Genomic DNA, 24,499 nt, shown 5'->3' with positions numbered 1-24,499 from the left:
AGCAAAGATCCATCCTTCCTTGCTCAGGTGTTTACCTGGAGCCTGGGCTTCAGGCTGGACAGGAAAACCCCAATATCATTCCCTCTTCCATTGATACCAGGGTATGTCCCACCACTTTGCTCCCAAGGCTTTTTTCAGGGGTCACAAGAAGAGAAACCAGTTCAAAGGGAAGTTAGATGTTAGCTTGTTTTCTCACAAGACTGAAAAGGAAGAAATAGTTGAAGTATGCATGTGAACACATGCATGTCTTCCCCACCACCAGCTCTTCGGTGAAACTAGGAAGCATCTGCCAGGTGGAGAAGGAGCAGCTTGTCTGTAGTGTACTTGTGCACAGCAAGGGGCTGTGAGCTCTATTGCCATACACTCCAGCTGTCTCTTGCTATTTGCATGAGACTTTCGCACTGAAGAGCAAAGGCAAAGGATGGAGGTTAAACAAATAACTAGATAAGTCTGCCTAGAGGGATTTCCTTTCTTAATTGCAAGATAACAAATTAGTTAAAAGGAAATAACTCAATTTGTTACACTTGATTTTTTTTTTCTATTTATTCATGCCTCTTTAGTGACTACGGAAATAAACATGTTCCTTGTGTTTGTTTCATATCCTAGGAGACAATCGGTGAACCTTTCTATTTGCTGGTGACAACCCTCAATCAGAGGATAAACAAAGGACCTGTGGATGCAATAACTTGCAAAGCCCTGTACACACTTAACGAAGACTGGCTGCTGTGGCAAGTGTCTGAATTCAGAACAGTGGTACGTTTGGCAGTTTGCATTCCAAAACCAGACAGCTACCATGCTGTTTTTGTTTTGTTTTGTTTTTCTAGGAAGGTAAATTAAGGCTGTTAAGGCATAACCACACTAAGGTGATGGTTAAGTTCCCAGGTAGAGAAGAACAAACTTACCGTTGCTCACAAAGTTCCAAAATACAATGGAGTTTAACAAGCTGGTGTTTCACCAATATACATTTTACAAACAGCTGTCACTGTTTGCTTCACAGCATGCTTTAATCACCAAAGGTTAGCTTAAATGAAGTCTCTGGGTATTAAAATTCCTTCTTATTTTAAAGCGTATTACAAAAATGTAAACATAAGCTTAGAATTCGAACTAAATTGCACTTCTTCAGCGAATGAAAGATTGGAATGCAGAGGTTTTATTTTTCTGTCGTGTTTTGTTGTGGCTAATCTTCACGCAGCTGTGGGCTTCCATGTTATTAGTTCCAAATTAGCAGGGTTACAGAGTGGTGCATTTTAATTAGCTGCTTGGTTAAAAACAAGCTAACTGGGAAACTTTACCGTAGATTTCTTTCCCAAAGCAACGGCAAAGTGCTTCCTATTTTACAGTTACAAAGAGAATTCTCTGAATACTGGACTTCCCTGACTGTCATTCTGAAACTGAGGGGAGAAGAGACAGCAAAGATTGCTGCATTTTTGAGCGTGTAAAAGCTGTGACTTTTCAAGTAGAAGATCTGAAATACTTTTCAGAGTAACCAGAGTCCATTTTTCCAGAATTTCCAAATGATTTTGAGGCTGAGAACTTAAAAATCCACATTTCCAGTCATTTCCTTGGTTTTCTTGCTTCTCAGCACCTCACTTCTTATTGGAGTTACCAGACATACTTAGGAGTATGGGAAATGTGACTGACACGGGACTTCAGAGCTTGGGAACAGAAACAGCCAGGCAGCAGCTGCCATGGAAAGGCCAGTGCAGGTGCCAGTGGCTCTGGAGGAGAAATCAGGCCTTTCCACAGCCCAGATCCAGAGCCTCGGGTAGGGCTGGAGTTTCCAGGTCTGCCTGTTTTCCATGATTTCAGAAGGAACCTGGAGGTCCTAAGATGCCTTGTATTGGAGGAGATTCCATGACCCTGGAAACTGTGGCTGGTCAGCAACCCATTGCACTAGCTGGGGCAAAAGCTGGGTCATGTAGGAAGTTCACTGAAATGACTGCTTTTCTGTGTCACATTTCTGAGTTGCCATTTTCAACTGAAAGTTCTTGAACTACCAGATTTATAGTCAAGTCTTCTTAGTGCCATTTACAAAACTGCTGTTGGAAGCATCATTTGAAGGAACTGCAAACTAAGTTACTACTGTGTGCATTTGGAAAGGACATTTGACTGAACAGCAGTTGAATGCATAATACCATATCTTGGTTTTCCTTGTTCGAGCACTGCATTTGGGATCCAGGGTAAGTTTAAATGCATTACTATATGTAGCCATAGGATACAAAAGCCAGTAGTTAAGCAGATCAATAGTTTTCAGGCAAGCTCAATATGCCTGTTACTAGTAGGCTATGCAGGAATATCTGATCCTGTGGAATTGATTGTCTTTTCTTATTTATAGCACAAATTCACACTGAGAGATGACTCGGGGGATAGCTGACTGAACCTACGGAACATTGCCTTAAATACTTTTCCCAGTACTACTGCTATGCATGCAGTTGCTGATAGGGTCTTGCACACAGCCAGCAGTGAAGAGAAGAGATGAGAAGTGGTCTGAAGGACTCAGTATCTGTGGGGACGGCTGTCTGCAGATGGATGAGGAAGTGAGAGGAGACAGGTTTTCTCAAATGGTGGTTGCTGCCTTTTTACTTCTTGTTACTTCTTATTTTATTACTTTTATCACTTATTCTTGCTTTTTAATGATACTGCTTTAATAAATGATAGCGTTACAAGATTAATAAGGCAGCTTGCTATTCTGAGGTTCAGCAGTGTATTGCACTCAGGTGAGAAGTGACTGAATATTCCCTTTAAAGCTGTCAGAAGAGGGGAGAGGATCCTGCAGTGGAATTACGGAGATGGAGCAGAAGGACTCTAGGTCTGGATGGACAGCGAGAAAGTTTTGTTTGGTGTTCTGTCTAAGATTTGTGCTGGAAACTGAAGCTGTACTGTGGAAGAGATTTGGGTGGAACAGAGAGGCTTTCTGGGCTGGAGAAGGAGGCCAGCTGTGCACGTTTTCTCTTCAAGAATAGCATTTAGCAGGATGCAGAAGGAGTCAGCTATTCTTCTGTCACTAACACCATTTCACATGCACTGCCATGACATACAGGAGCTGTGAGTGTACAGACAGGGAACCAAGCAGCTTTCTCCTTTCTTTGAAAGCAAATCTCTGCCTAAAAGATTGCATTTTTCATTGTTGTTGTTTTCTGCATCAAATAAATTCTGAGCTGAGTTTTCAAATGTGATTGCACATTTGGTCACTGCTGTAGTATTCCAAGTCTTGCAGTCTTTTGGAGGTAGTTTATTTTGCACTTTTCAAAGGCCCCACAGTAGTGGTATGCTAAAGCATACTTGTCCAGAGCAAAGCATAAAAACCAACCCAAAAGTGGGTGTTAGGAAGTTACCATAGCATGTCTGCAGACAGACAGTGTCCAGAGTTTTAAGGTATGTAGACACTTGAAGATGCAGGGAGGCATCTAGTACAGAGCTGAACTCTGAAATCAGCGGCAGAGCACAAACAAGGGTGTAGGCACTGGAGATGCAAATCCTTTCAGGAGCGAGACTTTCATTCCAAACCAATAAAAGCAGGATACAGCCATACCCCTGAAAGTCAGGGGGAGTCTTCTCCTAAGCATATCACTTAGGCCCTTGGGCAGGAGGAGGAAGAAGTGTTGGGCATGCATAAAGGACAGGAGAGATTTTCTAAAATTCAGGCCATTTGTAACAGGAAAAAAAAAAAAAAAGAAGAACTAAGAAGTGCATTAGTTTTGAATTACGTTAGAGCTGTTCCTTGGCTGGGCTGTGTGCCTCTTTTAAAAAGGCCACAGACCTTGGGATCAGCCAGCCCCCTACTGTTAACCACTCTCTGCTGGAAAGGGTCAGATATTGAATAGGGACAGGCTTCTGAAGTCAATACTCAAGCAGTGGAATTGAAAGAAAGATGCTTTTAAAAGCATTGGTCCAGTGTGAGCTGGGGAGCTGTGTGGTTTCATGCTGTGCTTATATTTGAGTACTGAGAAATAAAACTGCCTTTAAAGAGACTTGGATGTGTCACAGAGCCTTTCAGAAGCTGAGGAAGCAAGTCTGCTCTCTCACAGGCAAACAAGCAGCTGCACCTCTCGGTAGATAATTTTCTCAGTGACTGATGAAAAAACACTGTCCAGCTGAGTGTTAACATTTGACTGAAATGTTGTTTGTTATTTTTTTTAAATAGAAAAGCTACACAATGTTGACCTGGTCTGGCAGAAATTCTTAGTGGAATCTCTCCTGTGGAAAATCAGGGGAGGACCTGTTCATATGGTATACTTCAGGCTTGGGCGTTTAAGAGCTACAAACTTCTCTTGAATGGTCACTACTTAATTTTAAAAAGGGATTTGGGCTGTTGAATTCTCTTTGCTGAAATAAGTTTGCATTTTTGGATGGGAAGAAACAATCTAATTCACCCGTTCAGACAAGAGTCTTTTATCGAAAGTGAAGCAAAGCTGTGTGGTAAAAGGTTGTTTAAAGTGTTGAACTGCTTTACTAGTTAAAAGAAGGGTGTTAAAAGAGTGGGAGGGATGTCAGGGAGCAAAGCAGAGAGAGGGAACCCAATTTCCTAATGAGACACCATGGATGTGGTATTATTGGTCATACTTGTGAGAGATAAGGAAACTATTAAAGGCATGTGACACATGGGGATTTTCATCAGCAGAAAAGGACACAGCAGCCCTTGCTAGGAAGTCAGCAGTGCAGCTGTTGTCTACAGAAGAGTCTTCCGAGTTAGATACGGATCGAATACCGTACTGTAGTACGGTGCCCATCTAGCATGAATTTAACTCCCGTAACATTTTCTGTGACAATTTCTTGGCTTTCCTATAACCTTTTGGCTGCTGCAGAAGGATCATACAATCAATCTGATTATTCTTGTTTGCTGTATTTCATGGTCTGAGATACAAAGAAGTAGGTTTAAGGCAATATCATCTGTACATGATGGTGCTGTCTCCTTTACACAAATCTCTTTCACTGATCAAAGGGTTTTCGTGTTCTGTTAGACTGTCTGATAAATGGAAATGTACGCTGTTCAGATGCAAAGATGAACAGAGAACAGGGTAATGAATAAGAGCCCTTGAATTTCTGAGATGAATTTTCTTTACATCTAATAAAAAAAGAAGGTATTAGGGCATTTCTTTATTAAACCACATCTAATCTATTATTAGCTATGTTTATTAAGAGCTTTACTGAAAAATTCCGTGTTTGAGAATCATTTTCAGGAAAGCTACAAATCTGAAAAATCATCTGTAAACATTGTCTTCAAATGTCATTGTTACTGTCACTGCATGAGTGAAAAAAATGGTTTTTTGTGTGTGTTTTTTTTTTTCCTGTGTTTTAGTTAGGTTTCAAGCTAGTTCCCATACAAGTAGTTCCAGATGCTTGCTTTGTTCTCCTTAAATAGCCCTTAACAATTGTTGCAAAATGCGTTAAGCCTTTGCTGAAGAGCACTGTGACTTTGTGTTGCTAACCACTAATTTCTAGTGCACAAAATCTCAGCTCTAGATATTACTATGTTGCACCAGATGTCCTATAATTTCTTCCTGAGTCTTTCCCTAAGCTAACTGGCTTTTTTTTGGTCGTTTGGTTGGTTTCCTTTGCAAAGTTAGCAGGCTTAGGAAAGGGCCTTACAATATTTCCTCATGACTTCCATGTGTCCTCCTGCTATTTCTCTTAGTGTTTTCTGACCTTCACAGCTGATCATAAAAGGCTTTCATAATTTTCTGTTTCTTTTTCCAGTTCTGCACTTTGTGTCTAAATGCAGTGATTGTGGCTGTCAGTTTCTGATTAATGGTTTCTAAAGCCAGGGACTGTGCTGTCAGACAGGTTGAATCTGATTTATGAAAACTTCAGCTACAGAGAGAAGACATAATAATAATTGGCTTTCCTAGCTCCTCATCAATTGCTTCATTTCTTAAGATTAACTTCAGCAGGAAATCATATCAGCAAAACCGTCTGGCTCTCCTGGTTTAGAGACTTTTTTATGTGTTCAAATATTTCTTCCCATCTGACCACTTCTTTGAGTCATAAAGTATCATTGTCCTCATATTATGGATACTTTAGATTAAGGAGTCTGTAAATGACTTACATTCCACCTACCTAAAGGACTACATTTCTCTTTTTGCAGTCCAGTCACTCTGCACTGAGTTGAGTGGAGCTGGGAGGACTCTTGCATGCTAATAAGTGAAGAGGCTGCACTTCTACGTGCAATCTATGTGAGAGCATGTGCTGAAAAGGAGATTCAGAAGAGTAAAGAACAGTTTCTCTTGACAGTCCAAAAGGAAAAAAAGAAAAAAAAAAGAAAAAAAGAAGAAGCAGGAACGTGAATATTGCAGAGTAGGAACAAGGTTAGGATGAAAAGATTGACTAAAGGAAGGGATGTTTCAAAGGATGTAAAGGTAAACCAACATCAGCTACAGAGTGAACAGCTACTTATGAAAGATCAGTTGACAAAGACTGATTGAATTGTAGAGGAGAGCTTTCCAAAGACAAAATACGGTTAGTCCCTGTCCACATTTTTATCCTACAAGGCCATGACCTCAGGGCAGTCAAAGTCAAGGACAGGACTGTTGTCTGTTCAGTTGGTCTGTGGGCCTAACCAAGCATGACTCCCTCGTTCCTATGCCAATACATTTTTTACTAATTTTCTGCATGAAATCCTAACCTGAGGCAGGGCATCCAGTCTGCTTCTCCTTCTGCAGCCACCACTCCCACATCTCGTTCTCCTCCATTCTGTCTGTCCTTTTGGTCAGCTCATTTTCGTCACAATTAAGCCTCTCCGTGTCCTGATTAAGTTATTGTCAGTTACTTCAGTTATATTCTAGTCTTCATTAAATCACGATCTTCATAGATTTGCAACCCTGTTTTTAATATTTCTTTTGCTTCTATAGAAACAGTAAAGTTAATTAATGTCTTATTGGACTCCTTTTCATACCATCAGTGTGTGGGAATTTCCACTCTTGCTGGCTAGTAGAGCAGAAAATAGCACTTTACAGCTGATATTAATTATTCATTTTTCTAAGAAGAGAGAAAGTGCGTCCCTGCAGCAACCTGGACAGAATTCTTTCCTTCACATGACAGCACGAAAAAAAAAAAAAAAAAAATTGTTGCTTCCTCTTTCAACAATCATTCCTTTACTGAGTCATACCTATAGTCCTCACATTTCAGTCAAGAGTTACTTTTTGTACCAGAAGTGTCCAACAGCCAGAATGATTCAAGTAAGTAGATTTTCCCATGCAGGCACCTACAACACTTAACTTCAATTCTGCCCCAAGACATCTCCAGCAGAACGTGTGCATTTGTGTAGTGAACAGTGAAGCAGGGGAGAAGCAGGCTGCGGCACTAGAAATGATTTTTCTCATCACCCTGCACTAGCTATCTTGTGGTCATCCTTTTTTCCCCTGCCTTTTGGAAGCAATTGATCTGCCTGACCTGCCCAGAAGTACAACCTGACTAAAAAAGTTCCCCGGAGATGCTCACCCACTCTCACTGGCCCCCGCTTACCTTGTGTGTGTGCAGCCTGGCAGATGAGTTGTTTCCCAGCTAAGAGCTGCTCTGAGCTGAAGGGCAGGGGTGTAGTACCTAGACAGGCCATGTTGGAGTATGACCTGGAGTAACAATGTACAGGGTAAATCACTCTTTTCCGTGTAGATCTGGACCAGAACTTTGGGTTCTGTCTCCTGCAACGTGCTTTCCTTTTCCCCTGCTCCTGCAGTAGGCCCTGGCTCTCCTGCCCCTGGGGACATGGCTGTATGCAGTCGGACACTGGCATCTCCAAGGGAGGTGTATTTTTTGGTACGATACAAGGTACTCAGCATAATGTGCTGGTGTAAATATGTATTTTAACATTGTTTCCTATCTACTTGAAGTCAGTCATGTTTACCATGAGACTTACTTAGCAACCTTATCAGATCTCCAGTCAGTTATAGTTTTACTTTTAAGGCATTCATTTCAAAAAAAAAAAAAAAAAAAAAAAAGATCTGCTTTTTTTAGAACAGTATTTTTTTCTGGTCTACTGTCTTTTGCTGTAATTCACTGAAGTAGGTTGGCACAAAAGCAAAATGCAAGATGCATTTTTGGAAAATTCATATCTTTGATTCTTCAGACACAAGGAGTTCTAAATGCTTCATCACTTAGTTCCTTCAAATAATCTTTATTTGAAATAGCTTTAATAATGAATAAGTTGTAAATTTGTCAGGTTTGCTGTCAGGAGGTTTTCAATGCCAGGTCTTCCCTGTAAGTCAGAATAACATGTGTTTCTACCCCAGACACTGAATGTTATCTTTGAAAAAATCCCGGAAAATGAGAGTGGAGATGCCTGTCAAACTATTCAAGTTAATGTGCTGGACTGTGACACCATAGGCCAAACCAAGGAAAAGAGCCTTCAAGCTTTCCTGAATAAAAATGGCTTTCTCTACGGTCTTCAGATGGATGAAATTGGTCTTGGTAAGTGTGTCACTGTGTTATATTTTCAAAGACTGCACTGACAGAAGCTGGGCAGAGAATGGATTGAGAAGGCAGAGAATGGACAGAGAAGGACCTGGGGGTGCTGGTGGATGAGAGGCCCAACATGAGCCAACAATGTGCTCCTGCAGGCCAAAAAGCCAGCCTTATCCTGGGCTGCACTAAAAGCAGCGTGGCCAGCAGGGTGAGAGAGATGATTCTCCCCCTCTGCTCTGCTCTCGTGAGACCCCACCTGGAGCCCTGCATTCAGCTCTGGGGCCACAGCACACGGAGGACATGGAGCTGTTAGAGCGAGTCCAGAGGAGGGCCATGAGGCTGATCAGAGGGCTGGAGCACCTCTGCTGTGAAGACAGGTTGACAGAGTTGGGGTTGTTCAGCCTGGAGAAGAGAAGGCCCCAGGGAGGCCTTACAGGGGCCTGACAGTGCCTAAAGGGGGCCTACAGCAGAGCTGGGGAGGGACTCTGTGTCAGGGCAAGGAGTAACAGGTTTAAACTAAAAGAGGGTAGGTTTAGATTAGATTAGATACTGGGAGGAAATGTTTCCCTCCGAGGGTGATGAGGCCCTGGCACAGGCTGCCCAGAGAAGCTGTGGATGCCCCATCCCTGGAGGTGTTCAAGGCCAGGTTGGATGGGGCTTTGGGCAGTCTGGTCTGGTGGGAGGTGTCCCTGCCCATGGCAGGGGGTTGGAGCTGAGTGGTCTTTAAGGCCCCTTCCAACCAAAACCGCGCTGTGATTTTATGGTATGTTTGTGAAGTTTTCTTTTAGGATTATCTGCATTTGGCTTTGTTTTTTTATTTGTTTATTTAACTTTTAGGCAGAAAGGATCTATTACAGGGGATTTCCAGGAAAATACTAGATCATTTATGCTACCGGTTAGAACAGCAGAACTACATCTGCTTTGCTTCTGCAAGGAGCTCAGCATGCAGTTATCAGCAAACACACTACTTGTGCACGCTTGTGCAAACAAATAGCATCGTTAGGTGAAAGCACCTCTGAAAACTCTGTCTTGACCAACACAAAGTGAAGGACCAATAGCTTCCAGGAAGCCATCCAGGCTGTCACCCCAGAAGAGGAATCTGTAGTGTGGGACTGCAAAACCAGTCTGTGTGAACTTGCACAGAGACAGAGAGAAAACAGAGCTCAGTTGGGAGGCACTGGTACTAAAATAATCAGGTGGTGTTTTACAATGTTTTACAAGCATCTGTGCAGCAAGAATATGGTTGAGGTGTACTTGTTTTCTGTTGCTGTTGTACTGCAGAACTTTTGTCTGAGGAGCAGCAAAGAGAATTGTTAGACATTGATGGTTCCTCAGAGGTGTTGGAAGATGGGATAAGGAAGCTAAATACCATCGGTCATTACGAGGTAAGAATGAAAACCATACCAATGAATTGAGAAGCAGTTCCTTCCCAACTCCTAAATGCTGACAGCACAGAAATATCATGATTGATCAGAATCACAAAGATACAGCTGAGCATCATCAACAGAAAGAAACAAATATGACACACAACTTTCTTGCAAGTGAGTCACATTTTCTGTTACTCTTCAGAGAGGTTTGCTTGTTGCAGGGATTCTTGCAGAGAAACTGTTACTTCAGGCAGTCAATTCAGTTAAAAGATCTTCTGATTTTCAGCTATGAACACTACCTTAAGCCTCTTCTAGTCTTTGCTGCTGAGTTTTTGTCATGCCATGAGGAATTGTGCACCTTACCCCACCTTGTATTTTCTTCTCTGAACTTTTATGAAAGATCATTGAGAGCCAAAATAAAATGACGACTAGGCTAAGTTTGATATTTATTCTCTTGAAACCTTCTGCATCACTCCTTCTCTTTTTGTCTCTTTCTGCTTCTATCTACTCTCACCACTTATACCCTAGTTTTTCCCCTCCACTTCCAATTGTACCTTCAAACCAGTCCTTCCCAGTGCTGCAATTCTCTCTCCATCACTGCAGCTCCACGCAGGGCCACGTCTAGTGGCAGAACCCTTTCGGGAATAGCACACTGCAAAATCATAGCAAGAAGCATTGCCTGTGTAAGGAAGTTCCATTGAAGCTAGACAAAATAGAGGGTGAGAGGCTGGGGTAAGATGTACAGGAGATGATTGGCCTTAGGTGATACGGTAGCTCAGATTTTGATGCTTACAGATAGATATTGGAAATGGAGTTGGTGTGCTGAGTGCTTTTAGTGAGCTTTCTTCATGCTTTCATGCAAGTTGAAGTTGAAAGTCTGGCTCTTGGCAGAAAAGTCAATTTTTATTTATTTGAAAGTTTTGCTGCTAAGTGTAGGTCTGTGTCCTGCAACACAGTATGGTGCTGAGAAGCCCTGAACAAGTTGCTGCCTGCATGAGCAAAAGTACAGTGCCATCCACAGACAGGACCAAGGACTCCTAGCAGGACTGTTGGCAGCCTGAGAGGAGCACAAGGCTGCTCAGGTCCGAAGCAAGCCCCTTCGGAGTCACTTTAGAGTTTTCCATGGGAGGTTGTTGCCCTCCTTACATTGCAGGGAGGCAGAGGTGAACCCAGATTTCCTGAGTCCTAGTCCAGTGTCCTAAATACAGTCTCCTCTGTGCCTCTCTTGAATCTTATCTTTGTGGCGTGGAACTTCCCTCCACTCAGTAAAGATTTTGTACAAATTAGGACATTGCAGTGTTGCAATCAGTGTCTGTGCAGCAAAGGTCATCATAGATTTGAATCTGGTTGGGTATCTGAACTTCTGTCTAATGTGATGGTACCGATACTGCCACCCCTTGAGTGCAGGTGCTCCTTAACTTTCCATGGCAGCTTTCTGCACTTCTGACCTCGTGGTGCGCTAAGGCTGGTGGGTGCCACCCCTCGTGGCAGATGAGTCTGCTCTACTTGGTCACCGCATCCCTGCGTATCTTTGTCCCAGACCTTGTTTTCATCTGTGGTTTCTGCAGGCAGATGCAAGCTAGATAGGAGGTTTGGTTGTTTTTGCAAAGCTGTAACTATACTAATTACAGCTTAGCAGCTGCCTTGTGGAAATTGTGCTGGGTATCTGGTAGATATTTTAGTCCATTTTTCTGACCTTGACAAGACAGTGTAGATTTTAGGCAGAAGCTCAGAGGCATTTTAGGCAGCAGCTTGGTGGCAGGTATCAGCAATTAGCATATCCAGTTTATTTTCCTGTATGCATAGTAATGCAAAAAGGAATGTAAGGATGTCTGGTTATCAAGCAGAGCAAGAAAAGGAAACCTGCGTACACAGTGTGAGCGTAGTAACATTGCCTGAGGAACTCCAGCTTACATTTCAACAGAACCTAGAGTTTTGTTGCAAGCCTGATTTTTTCTTTTTGCTTGCCAGCCTTAAACACTAAAAACTAACCAAGTATCTGGAACTGGGAAGTAACATCATGTCTTTTTAAGATAGTCAAGCATGAGGGCTGCATTGTAAAAGTGCCAGACTTACCAACTACTCTGGAAAAAGCAGACTTCATTCCTGCAGTAATTCTAAAAATGTACAAACAGGGGATGTTTGCATTTTGTGTGTTGTTTCTGAAGGGAGAGAAATCCACTCCACCCTTCTTAAGACCTTCATGTGTCTCATTATGCTCCTTTTGCTCCAAGTCTGTGCTCTTAATAGGGATATTGATATGATTATTGATGAGGTCTGCACCATTGTTTACATGAGAGTAACCACAAGTCTCAACAAAAAAGCTGATGATTATCATGAAATCTTATTTCCCATGCAAGAAGTGAGCTGGAGAGCCACTTTTAGATCTGCTGTCCAGTCACGGATCTCAATTCCCAAGCTGCAGCATCATCACACGCTAGGAGCAGACACAGCCCCAGAGAGTGAACCTGAAAAAATGCACAATGCGGGGAGCTCACTGAAAATATCGATTACAGGGAGGACAGGAGGCTTGGAGAGCAAGGAAGAGGCATGGAGCCACACTGCTACATCTTCTGTTTTGCAAAGCTGCTGTACTCCATGTTGTGTGGATCTGAACGGATCCCCCCTCCCCCTGTACGTCCCCCTCAGTGACACACTCGACAAAGTAAAAACGTTTTGAGGTGCCCATAGGAGCAACCTCCCAGAAAAAGTGATTTAGCAGTTGGACCCCAAAATAAGGGCTTATATTGTTTTTTGTAGACAACACTGAAAGGAACAGCAAGTATGGACGCTGCAGCAATGATAGAGAAGCGGAAAGATATTGTATTCAGTGCCAAAAGCAGCACTTGTCCCAGAATAAAACCCGAAGTGGGGCTTGAATCGTGGTTGTGCTGCAGCAGGGCCCCCAGCACCCAGAGGGAAGCACAGTCCTCCCCGAGCCTGGCCTGTCTCCTGGGGACAGGAGCTGGATCTCAGCGTTGGGCGGTTCTCCTGCCCCTCGGGGAGGCAGCACATTGCCCGTGATGCTCGGGGAGGGGGCAGGCTGTTGTGCAGCCCTGTTCCTGTTCTCCTGTCTTCAGGGAGCAGCAGGAGGACTCTTGGTCTCTCCGGGTGCTTGTGTCACACCACGAGATAGCCTCAGAACATGTCCGCACTTGCAGCTGGGTTTTAAAGTGTTCTGTGTTATCCAGAAGAGCTCTGAGACTGTGATAAATGGAAACCCTGCAAAATATAAGGCTTATAAAATACATTGGATTTACTTTCCAGGAGCATGTGTAAGTGCAGATTTCTTTGGCTCAAGACACAGAGTTTGATAGAGTATCTTAATGTTTAAGCTGGTTTCTAACACTGGGCTGGCTGCCAAGGTTTAAAAAATACTTAAATTATTTTGGCAGACATCCCTTCCTAGAACTGGCCAGTTGTTTTTGTAATTATAGAGGGAAGTATACTAGCACTTGGCAAAACCCAACGTGTGCCGGCAGAGCAGTGGTGTAGCTCTCAGCGGGAGCTGTTTTGGACTTTTCTTTGACAACAAAAGCATGACTTGCTTCTTTCTTTCAAAGATAATGGTTTCTGTCCTGGCAGCCCCATAAATTCAGGCAAGGAGGGGGAAGATTTCTCCTAGAAATCACAAGGTAACTAGGTATGGATTTTGACCTTGCGGCTCATGGGTCATAAATATTTTGGTCACTTTGGGAACTGAGGTTTGAAAATAGCTCTATGGGGAACTGGGCTAGACCATAACCATGACCTACTTCAGCAAGATATGTTTGGTTTTGCTTTCAGATTTCAAATGGAGCAACCATAAAAGTCTTTAAGAAGAAGACAAACACTCGATCAGGTAACAAAGAAACTGCGCTCATTTAATCTTGTGTGGAGAATGGGCTGGGGATGCAGAGAAGTGAGCTATGGCCAGGTGTATCTTGGGCAACAGGAGGGCAGCAAAATTGGCACTGTAATACAATAGAGCCAAATGAAGAGCCACATTACCCTGGCTCTGGGCCTCTGGCAGGCACAGTGGGCCTAGGAGCAGGGAAGAAGGTGAAGGAGAGAAGAGCAGAAGTACTTGCAGTCCTAGGTTACTGAGTGATTCAAGGCGCAGCCTCACAGGCAGGAAAAGAGGGCAGGGAAGACGATAGAAAGTGCTGACTGATAAGCTCGGCACAGGGAACTGTGCCCTGCTCCAGTGCCCTCCGCTGTGCATCAGCCCCAGGGGAGAAGCAGCACTCCCGGCCTGTGATTCACCTCGCATCAGAGCAGACATCTGCACCTAGGAGAGATGTGGCCCCAGGGCGCTCGCCCTCAGCAAAAGCAGAGCTGTCTGTTCCCAGCCAGCTCTCAAGCCTGACCTCCACCCGCAGAGTGCCCTTAACAGAGCCTAAACCACGCGGCCGTCCCCTCTGCTGCCCGTTGTCCTCCCCTCGGAGGAGCTGTGGTTTGCACCCGCCTCACCCAGCAGCAGATGATGACCATCAGCCATCCAAGTTGGCACACGGGAGGGGAGCTGGGGCCTCTGCGTTTCTGAGGCTTCCCCCACACTGTGGGCAAGATAGTGTGACACCGAGGCTGCTCGCTCAGCATCCTGACACGCACCGTGGTGCACGGCACAGTTGGCAGGCTCATGGCTGTGTGTTTTGTTAATGCCTGTTTGCTTTCTGCTGTTTAGGTGTGGACTACTCCGACGAACACTGCCATTTGGTGAGTTCAGTCCTCACACGGTTACGCAGTAGATTTAATGCTGGCCTGTATTTGTATCTGTGTCACCTCTAATCTCTTCGCTGACAGATTTTACCAGACTCTGAAGCCAACAAAGACGTGAAAGGAGCGGGTCACAAAGGAAAGCAGAAATTCAAAGTGAAAGAAATGTATCTGACAAAGCTCCTGTCGACCAAGGTGAGCTGTGAAGGTCTTTTCTGCGGGAGTTGGGGGGGGGCTGGTGTCAGGCTTGTCTAGTTTGGCACAATGGAAACAGAATTTTAAGCAGAAATTATGCAAGCTTTCTGTATGTATATCAAATGTTAAATAAGAAACCTGTGAAAGTCACCCTGCTAACTACAGTTTATAACCTTTTGCGAAGATGACCACATTTCAGGTTTTGTAATGCTCAAGTTCTACAATAGTCCACTATTCAGTCTCCATCTCCCCAGTAAGCACAACCTTTTTTTTTTTTTTTAAGGTTAAATAAAATATGTAGTTATTGGGGTTACTGAAAGTGAGTTTTGCCACTGAGCTCCACAGAGGAAGAACAGTCCCTTGTGGAGAAACAGCTTTCAGTCAACATTTTCCTTGCTTTCTGGTGGAGTCTTCCCAGCCTACAGACAACTCCCAAGGCCTTGAGTTTCATCAAGTACTGCCTGTAAAATCAAATAATCTTTTAGGGTCTCGAATGAAATCTCCAAAATAACTAGATGGATTTTAAAAACAAGGCCCTTAGCATTTGTAATACAGTTACCTCATTTATACAAAGGAATAAGCCATGCTCGCTCCCTCCAGTAATGTCATCTGGTTTCTGCTTAGGCAGATGGGATATAAAACTCTTTGCAGCAGCGTATTACTTACAGTATTAATCAGTGCACAGCACTGAGGGCTGTGCAGTGCAAGACGCCTGGAGGGATGATGATTGTGACCTTCTTGCATTTAAAAATCTATCAGTCATTATTTAATTAGATTGTTGATAGCTTCTGAAGTAATTTGGGACACTACTCAAAGTGAGAGTGAAGACTGGTCACTTCTCATTAGCCATGGAAACTACCGTAAGCCCTCAGGAATTGCTGGGGAAAAACCATTAATATCTTACAGTGGAAGTCTGAAGTACCGAAGAAAAGATCAGCCTCTTAGGAAGCAGTCCTTCAGAGGGCTTTAAATGGATCAGCTTTCTCCAAAGTAAGATAGTGCTCTGAACAACAGTGCTGTGAAATTCTTGGCTGTGAAATTCCGCCTGTGATGAGCCAGGCACTGAAGGAAATTGCATTAAATCTCTTTGCCTCTTTCTATCACATAGACGTGCACACAGACACAATGAAACAAGCAGGACAGTAACACGTTAAGGCCCTGCAATACACTTAAATCCTTCTTGTTAAAACCTTCTTCAATGTCTGAAGAGCTGATGTCTTCCATTTGGGAAACTCAGCAAGTGATTCCCTCCACATGCAATTTGTCACGTTTCTCACAATTCTCTGGTCAACAAAGTGGAAGTGATACGTGCAAGCAGCTCGTTATGGTGTGTTTGTAGTTTCAATTTTGTTACTGACTGTCTTGTTTCCAGTAGCCTGTGGCCTAGATTTTTGCCACAAGCGCATTGCAGTTTGTGTGTGTGGTTCCCCGGGAGCACATTCAGCTCTCCCAGACAACAAATAATGTTCTTTTCTTGTATAACAGTAACATTGCTCATTTTCTTTACTTTTCAGGTTGCCATTCATTCAGTTGTTGAAAATCTCTTCAGAAGCATTTGGAGTTTACCTAACAACAAAGCACCTGTTGCCATCAAGTACTTTTTTGACTTCCTGGATGCCCAGGCTGAGAGCAAAAAAATCACTGACCCCGATGTGGTTCATATCTGGAAAACCAACAGGTACAGCCTGGGGTGGGCACGGGAGTGCACGCACTCTGCAAGAGCGTAGTTGCAGAGATGGAGCAGATCACCTGTAATCAGAAGAATAAGGTTTTGTTATGTCAGGGTGAAGGTGTGGTTTGGCCCCGTGGGCCCCCATAATTTTAGTACATCGATTAGGTACTGATAAAAACCTCTCCAGGACTTTGGAGTCTGCACACTGACTTCAGGTTCAGAAAGAAGAGTCTGCAGGTTGAGAGCGCTGTTTGAAGATGGAGGGGTGAGCGACTGATGTGTGTGCTCCGTAGCCTTTGTTCCATGACCTCTCTTCTAACATGAATAAGCAGCACAAAATGTGCTTCTTTTCATGAGCACAGTGCAATTAAACTACTTTCCTAAAGCAGTTGTGTGGCCTCAGTGGTTAATTCTAAAGATGTTTGTTCTTTCCCTGTCTAGTCTTCCTCTGCGCTTCTGGGTGAACATCCTGAAGAATCCCCAGTTTGTCTTTGATATTAAGAAGACTTCACATATAGATGGCTGCCTGTCTGTAATCGCACAAGCTTTCATGGATGCCTTTTCTCTAGCAGAACAGACGATGGGGAAGGTAATGCTGCCCTTCATGTCTTTTGCTAGCTTCTCAAACAATCACTTTTTCAACTGATTTGGGGGATGGAGTCCTGGATCTGCTGAAGCTGAGGACAAAACTGGCAGGGGCTTCATTAAGTTGGGCTTCCATTCCTTGCTGCTCCATCTCACAAGACTTTAAAGAATTCATTGGAGTAGCCAGATAAACCTTCAAAAAGGCCATATTTATAATTAACTGCTGCTTATCTTCTCTGCAGTTAGTTTCTGTGCAGTGCCTTTTCACTTACGTGGAAGAGGGTGGCAACTGTAAAATTTTAAATCAAGTTTTCAGCAGTTTTCAGACAGAGGTCTTAACAGTATTATCATTATTTAATAGGTAGTCCAGACTTCGCCTGCCAGACACAGATGTGTGGAAAACACAAGTAGTGAGCTACTGGGATCTGTGTGAATACTTGAAAGAGCTCTAAAGTTTTAAACAATTCCTTTAATCTCTGTTAGCTACGCCCTTCCTATATCCAAAATTATTTGCCAGAGGACCAGGTCCAGAAATGTTAAATTCAGAAGTTCTTTAGTATAATATTCAGAACCCTGGAGATCAGAAATAATTATTTTTTCCTGAGGATATACTCATTTTCTTGGACCAGAGCAGACAGTATGTGCTCAGGCTCATGGTACCAAGAAAAAAAAAAGGCTGAGATTTTTCAGTCTAAAATTTTATATAGAAAAATGGAGTAATTTCCTGTGTGGTCTGAAGCAACTGCTCTTCTGCTAAAGGTAAATAACAAATAATGTGCTTATTTATCTTACTTCAGGAGTGAAGTGTCATGAATTAAAACTAATCACATCAGTTATTTGATGAAAACCTGCAAATGAGCACGGGCTGTTAGGTTTCTACACTTGTGAAGTAGAAATGGATGCGTCGACCTCCATTGTGAAGTGCTATTGATAGAGCAGCTCCCCTTAGCCATTGGGAAATGGGATGCTGAAACCTGATGCTTTGTAAGGCAGTTACCTCTCGTTAGATGTTAGTAAAATGTATTTACCTCCATGATTTTTAGCCCTTCATCTTAAAACATTCTTTAGCCACTTAGAGAACAAACATATTTAAAACCCTTTATCACATAGTGGAAACAGGAGTGACAAGGTATCACATGCTCGTGCCGTTTATTCCCCAGAATTTAAAACTAGAGCAGTCACAGGAAACTACCAGCCCCCACTTTTACATTTTGAACACGGTTTCCAGGTGGGGCTTTAGCTCCTGCCACAAACATCAGCATTTTTTTCCACAGCAGCCAAAAGCTGCCTGGTCAGTCGGTGCTGACCTGGGTTGCTGAAGCCCTGGGGAAGAAAAAAGAAATCCCTTTGGCCGTGTATGCCTGGCAGTCAGCTCCCCACGCTGGTAAAGTCCTGGGAGGAGGGAAAAGTAGGGACCGAAGTGCTTTAGGGGAACCTCTGCCAGCACAGTGTCTTGCAGGGCTCTCCGCTCCGTGACCCTAGGGGAAGTTTCCACAGCTCTGCTGTATCCTGTATGTAAATAGCTCGAGCCCTTTGCTTCAGCTTTCACAATCTTTTAGGTCCAGAGAGGGGTGGGGAGGAAGTTAGAAAGAAGTTTGTCTAAGGGACAAATCTTCAGCACTCCTGATGCCATTGGAAATAATTACATGGCAACTGTCATGAAACACAATGCGCTGTTATTGAAGGCTGTTCTTCATCTTTCTTTCATAACCTTGGTTCCTTGCCTGTAACCACTGCAAAGAGAAATGAGTCACACAGAGACACAATTAGATGCAATTAACTATGAGGAGGTGGAACCTCAGGAAATCTGTGCTGTGAAAATTGACAAGGCTTCAAATATTTTCTTTTAAGGAAGCACCAACAAATAAACTCCTCTACGCTAAGGACATTCCGCTCTACAAGAAGGAGGTGAAAGCGTACTACAAAGCCATCAGGGATCTGCCCCAGCTGACCACTTCAGAGGTTGAAGAATTTCTAACTCAGGAATCTAAGGTGTGATCAAAAAGTGGGAACTTCATTTGCCTTCCCATTACTTTTTTTAAAAAAAGGAGAACCGTCTGACCAGCGCTGTTTTCTGTTTTAGAAACATGAAAATGAATTTAATGAGGAAGTGGCCTTGATTGAAATCTACAGATACATAGTGAAGTATTATGATGAGGTAAGCATGTCTGCAGTTCCTGCTTCCCCCCAGCATCCTCTTGCCATCGCAGGATGAAAGCCGGGCTTGGCAGATGGGCCAGGGGCTGTCCTGTGACTTACTGGTTGCCCACTTCGGAGGCAGCCGGCAGCGGTGTGCCGAGGCTGCGCTGCCCCCGAGCTGCGTAGGGCCCGAGTGCGGCCGTGGGGCTGCCCGAGTCCCCACCTCCCACAGGGCTGACAGGCTGAGGGGGCGTGATGCACCCTCGCTGTCGCCACTGGCTTTCGCACAGGCGATAGAAATGAAACTCCCTGCAGTTTTGGGGAAGTTCCTGTGCAGTCAACACATCTCGGTTTGCAGTGTATCTGTTAATGCCTGTCCCAACTCCTGCGCCTGCACTCTTTTTCCCTGGAGATTCAGAAAACTGATGAGACCGTAGCACCAGGGCGCTCGATTTAGCAGTCAGTACAAACCCCTCAGCAGGGCACACCCGGCCTTGCAGTAAGACATCTCCTCCTTTCCCATCACAGCCCTCTCATCCGCTGCTCCAATACTTCCCTGTAACGAAAGGAAGCTCTGGGTTCCAGTCCCCGCTATTGCCACCCAAAAAGGCCTTCTCTCACCTCGATGCATTTAGTCACAGGCTGCCTCGAAGCTGCTTTGTGAGAAAATCCCTGTCCTTCACTTTCCCCGGGCGGGATTCTGCACGCCGTGATGCTCGGCAGCCTTAACAGGGCTGCGTGTGCCCGCGCGGGGACGCAGATGAGAGCCGGCCGCGTGTGCAGCCTGGGGGCCTCGTTACCGCTTCCAGCAGGCTGGCTGGGTCTCCCAGCAACGGGACTTTTTTCTCTTTCATCCCCAACAGCACAGCGGCAGCGCTCGCTGTAATCAGCCAGCTCTCAGTCACCTGTTAGCTAGCTTGACGCTTCTGATCTCCAACATCTTGAACTAACTGGCTCGGCATCAAATCTTTGCCTCTTAAAAGAATTTTAGAGTAATACATGGAGAAGCACCGCGATTCATTAAGCTCATTAAAACTGTTGACACTGAAGAGTTCAGCGTCCATTCTCATCTTAATGCCCCGCTTTGCTTTTCTGAAGGTAGCACTAGCTACGCTTGTCCCATCCTTACAAAGACTCCCCTCCCTCCCCCCGCTCTTCCCTGCTCGGGCATCGGATGAGGAGCAGCTAAACCTCACGTGTTGTTTGCAGACCTCAGTCCCTTTGTAGAGTTGCCAGCAAAGAGTTCTCAGACACCAGTCGTGCTCCTTCCCATCACCCGATCCGCTGCCAAGTGGGTCAGCTGGAGGAGGAGAGGCAGTTCCGTGCCCTGGGTTTGTAGGGCACACGAAGGGAAATGGAAGATCAGTTGCGAATCTGCTCCAGGGTGAAACTGGAGCAGTGGCCTTGCCTCACGCTTTAATAGATGAACATGTGTGGGGTTTGTTTTGGTTTTAGCTTGGCTCTGTCGTTCTTCCCTCTGTGGAAGTCTTGCAAATCCTGTAATCATAATGACTTGAAAGGGAAACTACCAAAATAAAGTGTTACAGTCAGAAGAGAATGTTTACATACAGACGGGCATTCAGATGGATTTTTCTGCCAGTAGTCGCTGGAATGCAGAAAAGCGGGCTTTAAAGACTTGCAAATCAAATAAGCGCTAAGAAAATTATTCTCTCTTTTTTTTTTGCTAATTGTTAACAGATTGTCAGCAAACTCGAGCGAGAACGGGGGTTTGAAGAAGTCCAGAAACAGCTCCAGCAAGTAAAAGCCTTATTTGATGAGAAGAAAAAATGTAAATGGATTTGAGCAGAGCACTGACTCACAGCCGCACTGTGGGGAATTTTAAATAAGCGCTACTGCTCCCAGAACAGCTTTGAATGACTACATGTACAGGGTTTGAAACATTTGGACACTCTTCTCCACTCGGACCATTCCAAGTACAATCTAAGGTTGGGAATGAAGTGTGTGCAGGGGTAGATACTCCAATGTGAGCGTGTGAAAGCGAAAGTGAGGCTGGCATCGGCGGGGCCGGCACCGTCAGGTACCTGAACGCGTACCTTTTTTTGTTCAAAAAGTACTGCCTCAGTAAGCTTTCTGCTTACTTAACAACAAGCTTGCAGGAGGTGCACAATGCACGCTGCAAGTTCAGAGTTGCCCGCGTTAAGCTGCTTGGCTCTGTTTTTAACAGACAGCTGATGTTTTGCCACATCCTTTCAGCAGCCCCGGCTGTGAGGATGAGCTCCGGTGTCAGAATACAGGTCAGCTGCAGCTTCCTTCCTTCCAGACAAATGTAGGCTGGCTCCTGTTTGAATAAAGAACCAGCACCCAAGTGGCACTTAAGACACGCTCGCTTTGCAGAAGTAGTGGGCCTGAGGTCTGTAGTGCAAATGGCACATGGCGGGACTTCTTTCTCTGAGCTTAAAAATTGCGAGGTGGACCCAACCACTGAGCAGGGGCGAGGCTTTTGGAGAAAGGAGCTGGACTGGCACCAGCCCGTGTTTACAGATCTACCTTTCCATCCTTATGTAAGCTGTGAAACTCGTGAGCAGCTTCACAGGTGAAACCCCCGTGCGGCTGCACAGCATCAGACCAGGCCGTGAGGACGGCGGCACAGACCCGTACTCAGGTGCACGAGGCACCGGCCCACGCGCCCGTGCTGCCCGTCCTGCCGTCCACGTGCAAGGGGCTTGCAAACCGAATGCCAGCAGCTTAGTTTAGTTTAGTTTAGTTTTCCAGATTGTCCAAACAAAAGCTTTGTCAAAAGAGGGTTAGGTTAATAATGTGTAAGAGCACGAGGCCTCGGGTGCTCCCTGGTCGATGTGTACATGATACTGGCAGGGTCTGGGGGCAGGGAGGGGGGAACAGCCCACCTTAGTACTGCCAGGGCTGTTTTCTGAGGCTTGGCTGTTCTCAGAGCCCAGGGGGAAGGGGGGATTGTGTTTGTGGCTGGAGTCAGCCCAGCTGAAACGCAGGTGTGTGGCCGTGCTGCTGCTGGTGCAGTGGCCGCGGTGCCGAGCCGCAGAGGAACAGCTGCGGCGCTGGCTCTGCTGCTGCACCAGCGCGGCCTCCCCCCCTGCACAAACCCAAAATGTTTGGTCGCCACAGGCTCTGCTGCGACTGCTGTGGTGGCGCGTACTGAGCCTGCAGCCCGCCCTTAGACTTGAGCCAGGGCTTTGGCAAGAAGCATCCCGTGCACACTGGCCACCAGAGGAGGCGCTGAGCTCTCGCCTCGCCTTCCCGAAGGGCAGCACCACTCAGATGGCGCAGGTGGCCCCCGCTCAGGGCCGGCAGCGTGTGCTGGGGCTGGGACAAGACAGCGATGCCTGAGCACGGCTCCCATTTATTTCTACGCAGCGCGGCCTTGGAGGAGCCCGCAGGCTGCAGCACAATCCGGGGCTGGCTGGTTTTGTTGCACGCGCTCCCAGAAGCTGGTGCCAGGCCCGAGGACGGCCAGCGCCAGGGAATGCTGACCAGGGTGTGGCAGAAGCAAGGCCGCCTGCTAACACGGAAAACAAAACAAAACAAAACACGTTGCCTACTGGCCTGCCCCCTCCCTCCCATGTGATTGCACAACTCGTACCTCTTACATATCAGAGGGGAGCCAGCAGCCCATACTGTGATGGCTTTTTAAAATTCAAGTCTTTTACTTGCTATTAAGTTTACACTTTATACTTGATGGAATGTATGGCTTTGTTCAGGAAGCTGCACTACAGTGTTGCAGTACTTTCAGCAGTTCTCTACCTGGCACAAATTGTGTGATATAAATTTAGTTTTAATGGGAAAAAAAAAAAAAAAAAATCAACCCTAACCCATCTTGCTCTCTGTCCTAAAGGAGCGGACCATGGCTTGAGCAGCACTTAAGCTTAGATTACCTGTACGTAAGGGCTTTGATTTTTAACATTCTTAACCTAAACTTTTAAAGCAGCATCGAACAAACAAACAAAAAGCACAGTAATTAACCTAGAAGGACAGGCATAAGCAATTTACTTTCTGGTTAGACAGATGTCTCAGAAGTTCAGTTCCATTTCAAGTGTTTGCTGGAAGTGCATTTGAAGGAAATGTGATCGTTTTGTTCAACAGTAATCTTCTGTACAGGCAGAAAAACAACCCAAATTTCTGCTTGAAAAGCTGTAAAATATAATCTGTTTGTGTGGGTCTGATCCTGTGAACCTCACTCTGTGTTTTTATGATGAGAAAACAAAAATCAGTCCTATTCTGTATTTGTACTACTGCTTGTTTGCTACAATGGCGTTGATGATTTCTAGAGATTATGTGTTGAAGCAGGCCCTGTAGGCTTAGCCTACAGCCTGGAATAGGATTATTGCCTTTTATTCAAGCCTCCTAAACAGCTTCACTCTGTTCGTAACCCATTTGAAGTCATGCTGGGACTTTGTAACCCGTAAGGTGGATCTCACAAAGTGATGTGAAGTATAATTAAGTGATTGTAGCTCTTTTGGTAGGTTTGGGTCAGCACACAAAACATTGGCACACCTTCCATATTCGCAATTTGCTGTTATTTTGTTACACAGACAAAACAACCAACCTGTGACTAAAGCTACCTTATGGCAACCCAACAGTTCTAATCGCATTCTCTGAAATGAAAGCAAACTTCTTTAACTTATTTTCACATGTTTACAGGCAAACTGCTATTGCAAACAGCATATTTTCTAACACTAGCTTACAGAGCATTATTTTGCAGTCATTTAGTTTAAAGTCACATGCTACTAATGTGTAAAGTAATTCCTGTTGTACAGAAGTTAACCTGTTGTTTAAAATGAATGGTTTTAAAAAAGTGCAAATGACAAATACATGTTGGTGTTTGTATGGGTTTATCTAGAATAAAATGCCTTTGAAGGTTACTTTGATTAGTTTGTGTATTTAAAAAAGGTTAAGAGAACAAATTGCTTGTAGCCACACAGAGGCTACAAGCCAGATCAGCCAGGAGGCACCACTGAGGTTCCAGCTCTGCAGAGGCTCCAAGGCATAGCCACATGGGCAAGCACCATGTTTTACAGGCACTTCAGCGGCTCTGAAGCTGGGAAGTACGAAAAGGAAGGTCTGATGCAGCACCAGGTGATGCTGGGGGTGGGGAGTCACTGGCCCGAAACAGAGCAGCAGCCTCCCTGCCGGGGCTTGGGGCAGGAGGCACGTGGAGGGGGATTCCCTGCAGCCTCCCAGCCCAAGGAAGCATCAGCAGGCTGAAGATGCAGTGCACAGCTTCATTTGCTTCAAGGCTCTGAGGATGATGATAGGTTTTTCTAAAAAGTTAAAAAAATAAAAATGAGGATAACCTGATAACCGTTATTTCAGGAGAGGAATTAACTCGTAGGAACAGAGCCTGGGACCAGCTGGGAAAGCGAGCCCACAAAACCTGTGGCTAACCCTCATTCTTCCTGCTAGCTGCCTTCTACCCTCCAAGGCTTCCCTAGTTTGTATTAATCCCCTTCCC

General features: G+C 44.8%; 1 protein-coding gene across 1 annotated transcript in view; it reads left to right on the top strand.

The window, feature by feature from the left end:
* PLXNC1 (plexin C1) overlaps positions 1-23,909 on the top strand; it is a 72,444-nt gene extending 48,535 nt beyond the window's left edge. Inside the window, exons 21-31 of the mRNA XM_035337119.1 lie at positions 607-753; positions 8,226-8,403; positions 9,679-9,782; positions 13,551-13,605; positions 14,431-14,462; positions 14,550-14,657; positions 16,172-16,335; positions 16,771-16,918; positions 18,766-18,906; positions 18,998-19,072; positions 20,752-23,909. Of these exons, the coding sequence (XP_035193010.1) occupies positions 607-753; positions 8,226-8,403; positions 9,679-9,782; positions 13,551-13,605; positions 14,431-14,462; positions 14,550-14,657; positions 16,172-16,335; positions 16,771-16,918; positions 18,766-18,906; positions 18,998-19,072; positions 20,752-20,856 (1,257 nt within the window). The 3' untranslated portion in view covers positions 20,857-23,909. The remainder of the gene's footprint in view (positions 1-606; positions 754-8,225; positions 8,404-9,678; positions 9,783-13,550; positions 13,606-14,430; positions 14,463-14,549; positions 14,658-16,171; positions 16,336-16,770; positions 16,919-18,765; positions 18,907-18,997; positions 19,073-20,751) is intronic.
* The last annotated feature ends 590 nt before the right edge of the window (positions 23,910-24,499 follow it).

The sequence above is a fragment of the Oxyura jamaicensis genome, chromosome 1 (assembly GCF_011077185.1).
Source record: "Oxyura jamaicensis isolate SHBP4307 breed ruddy duck chromosome 1, BPBGC_Ojam_1.0, whole genome shotgun sequence".
Classification (NCBI taxonomy): Eukaryota; Metazoa; Chordata; class Aves; order Anseriformes; family Anatidae; genus Oxyura; species Oxyura jamaicensis.
The sequence above is the reverse complement of the archived record's forward strand: the minus strand, read 5'-3'. Positions and strand labels throughout refer to the sequence as shown.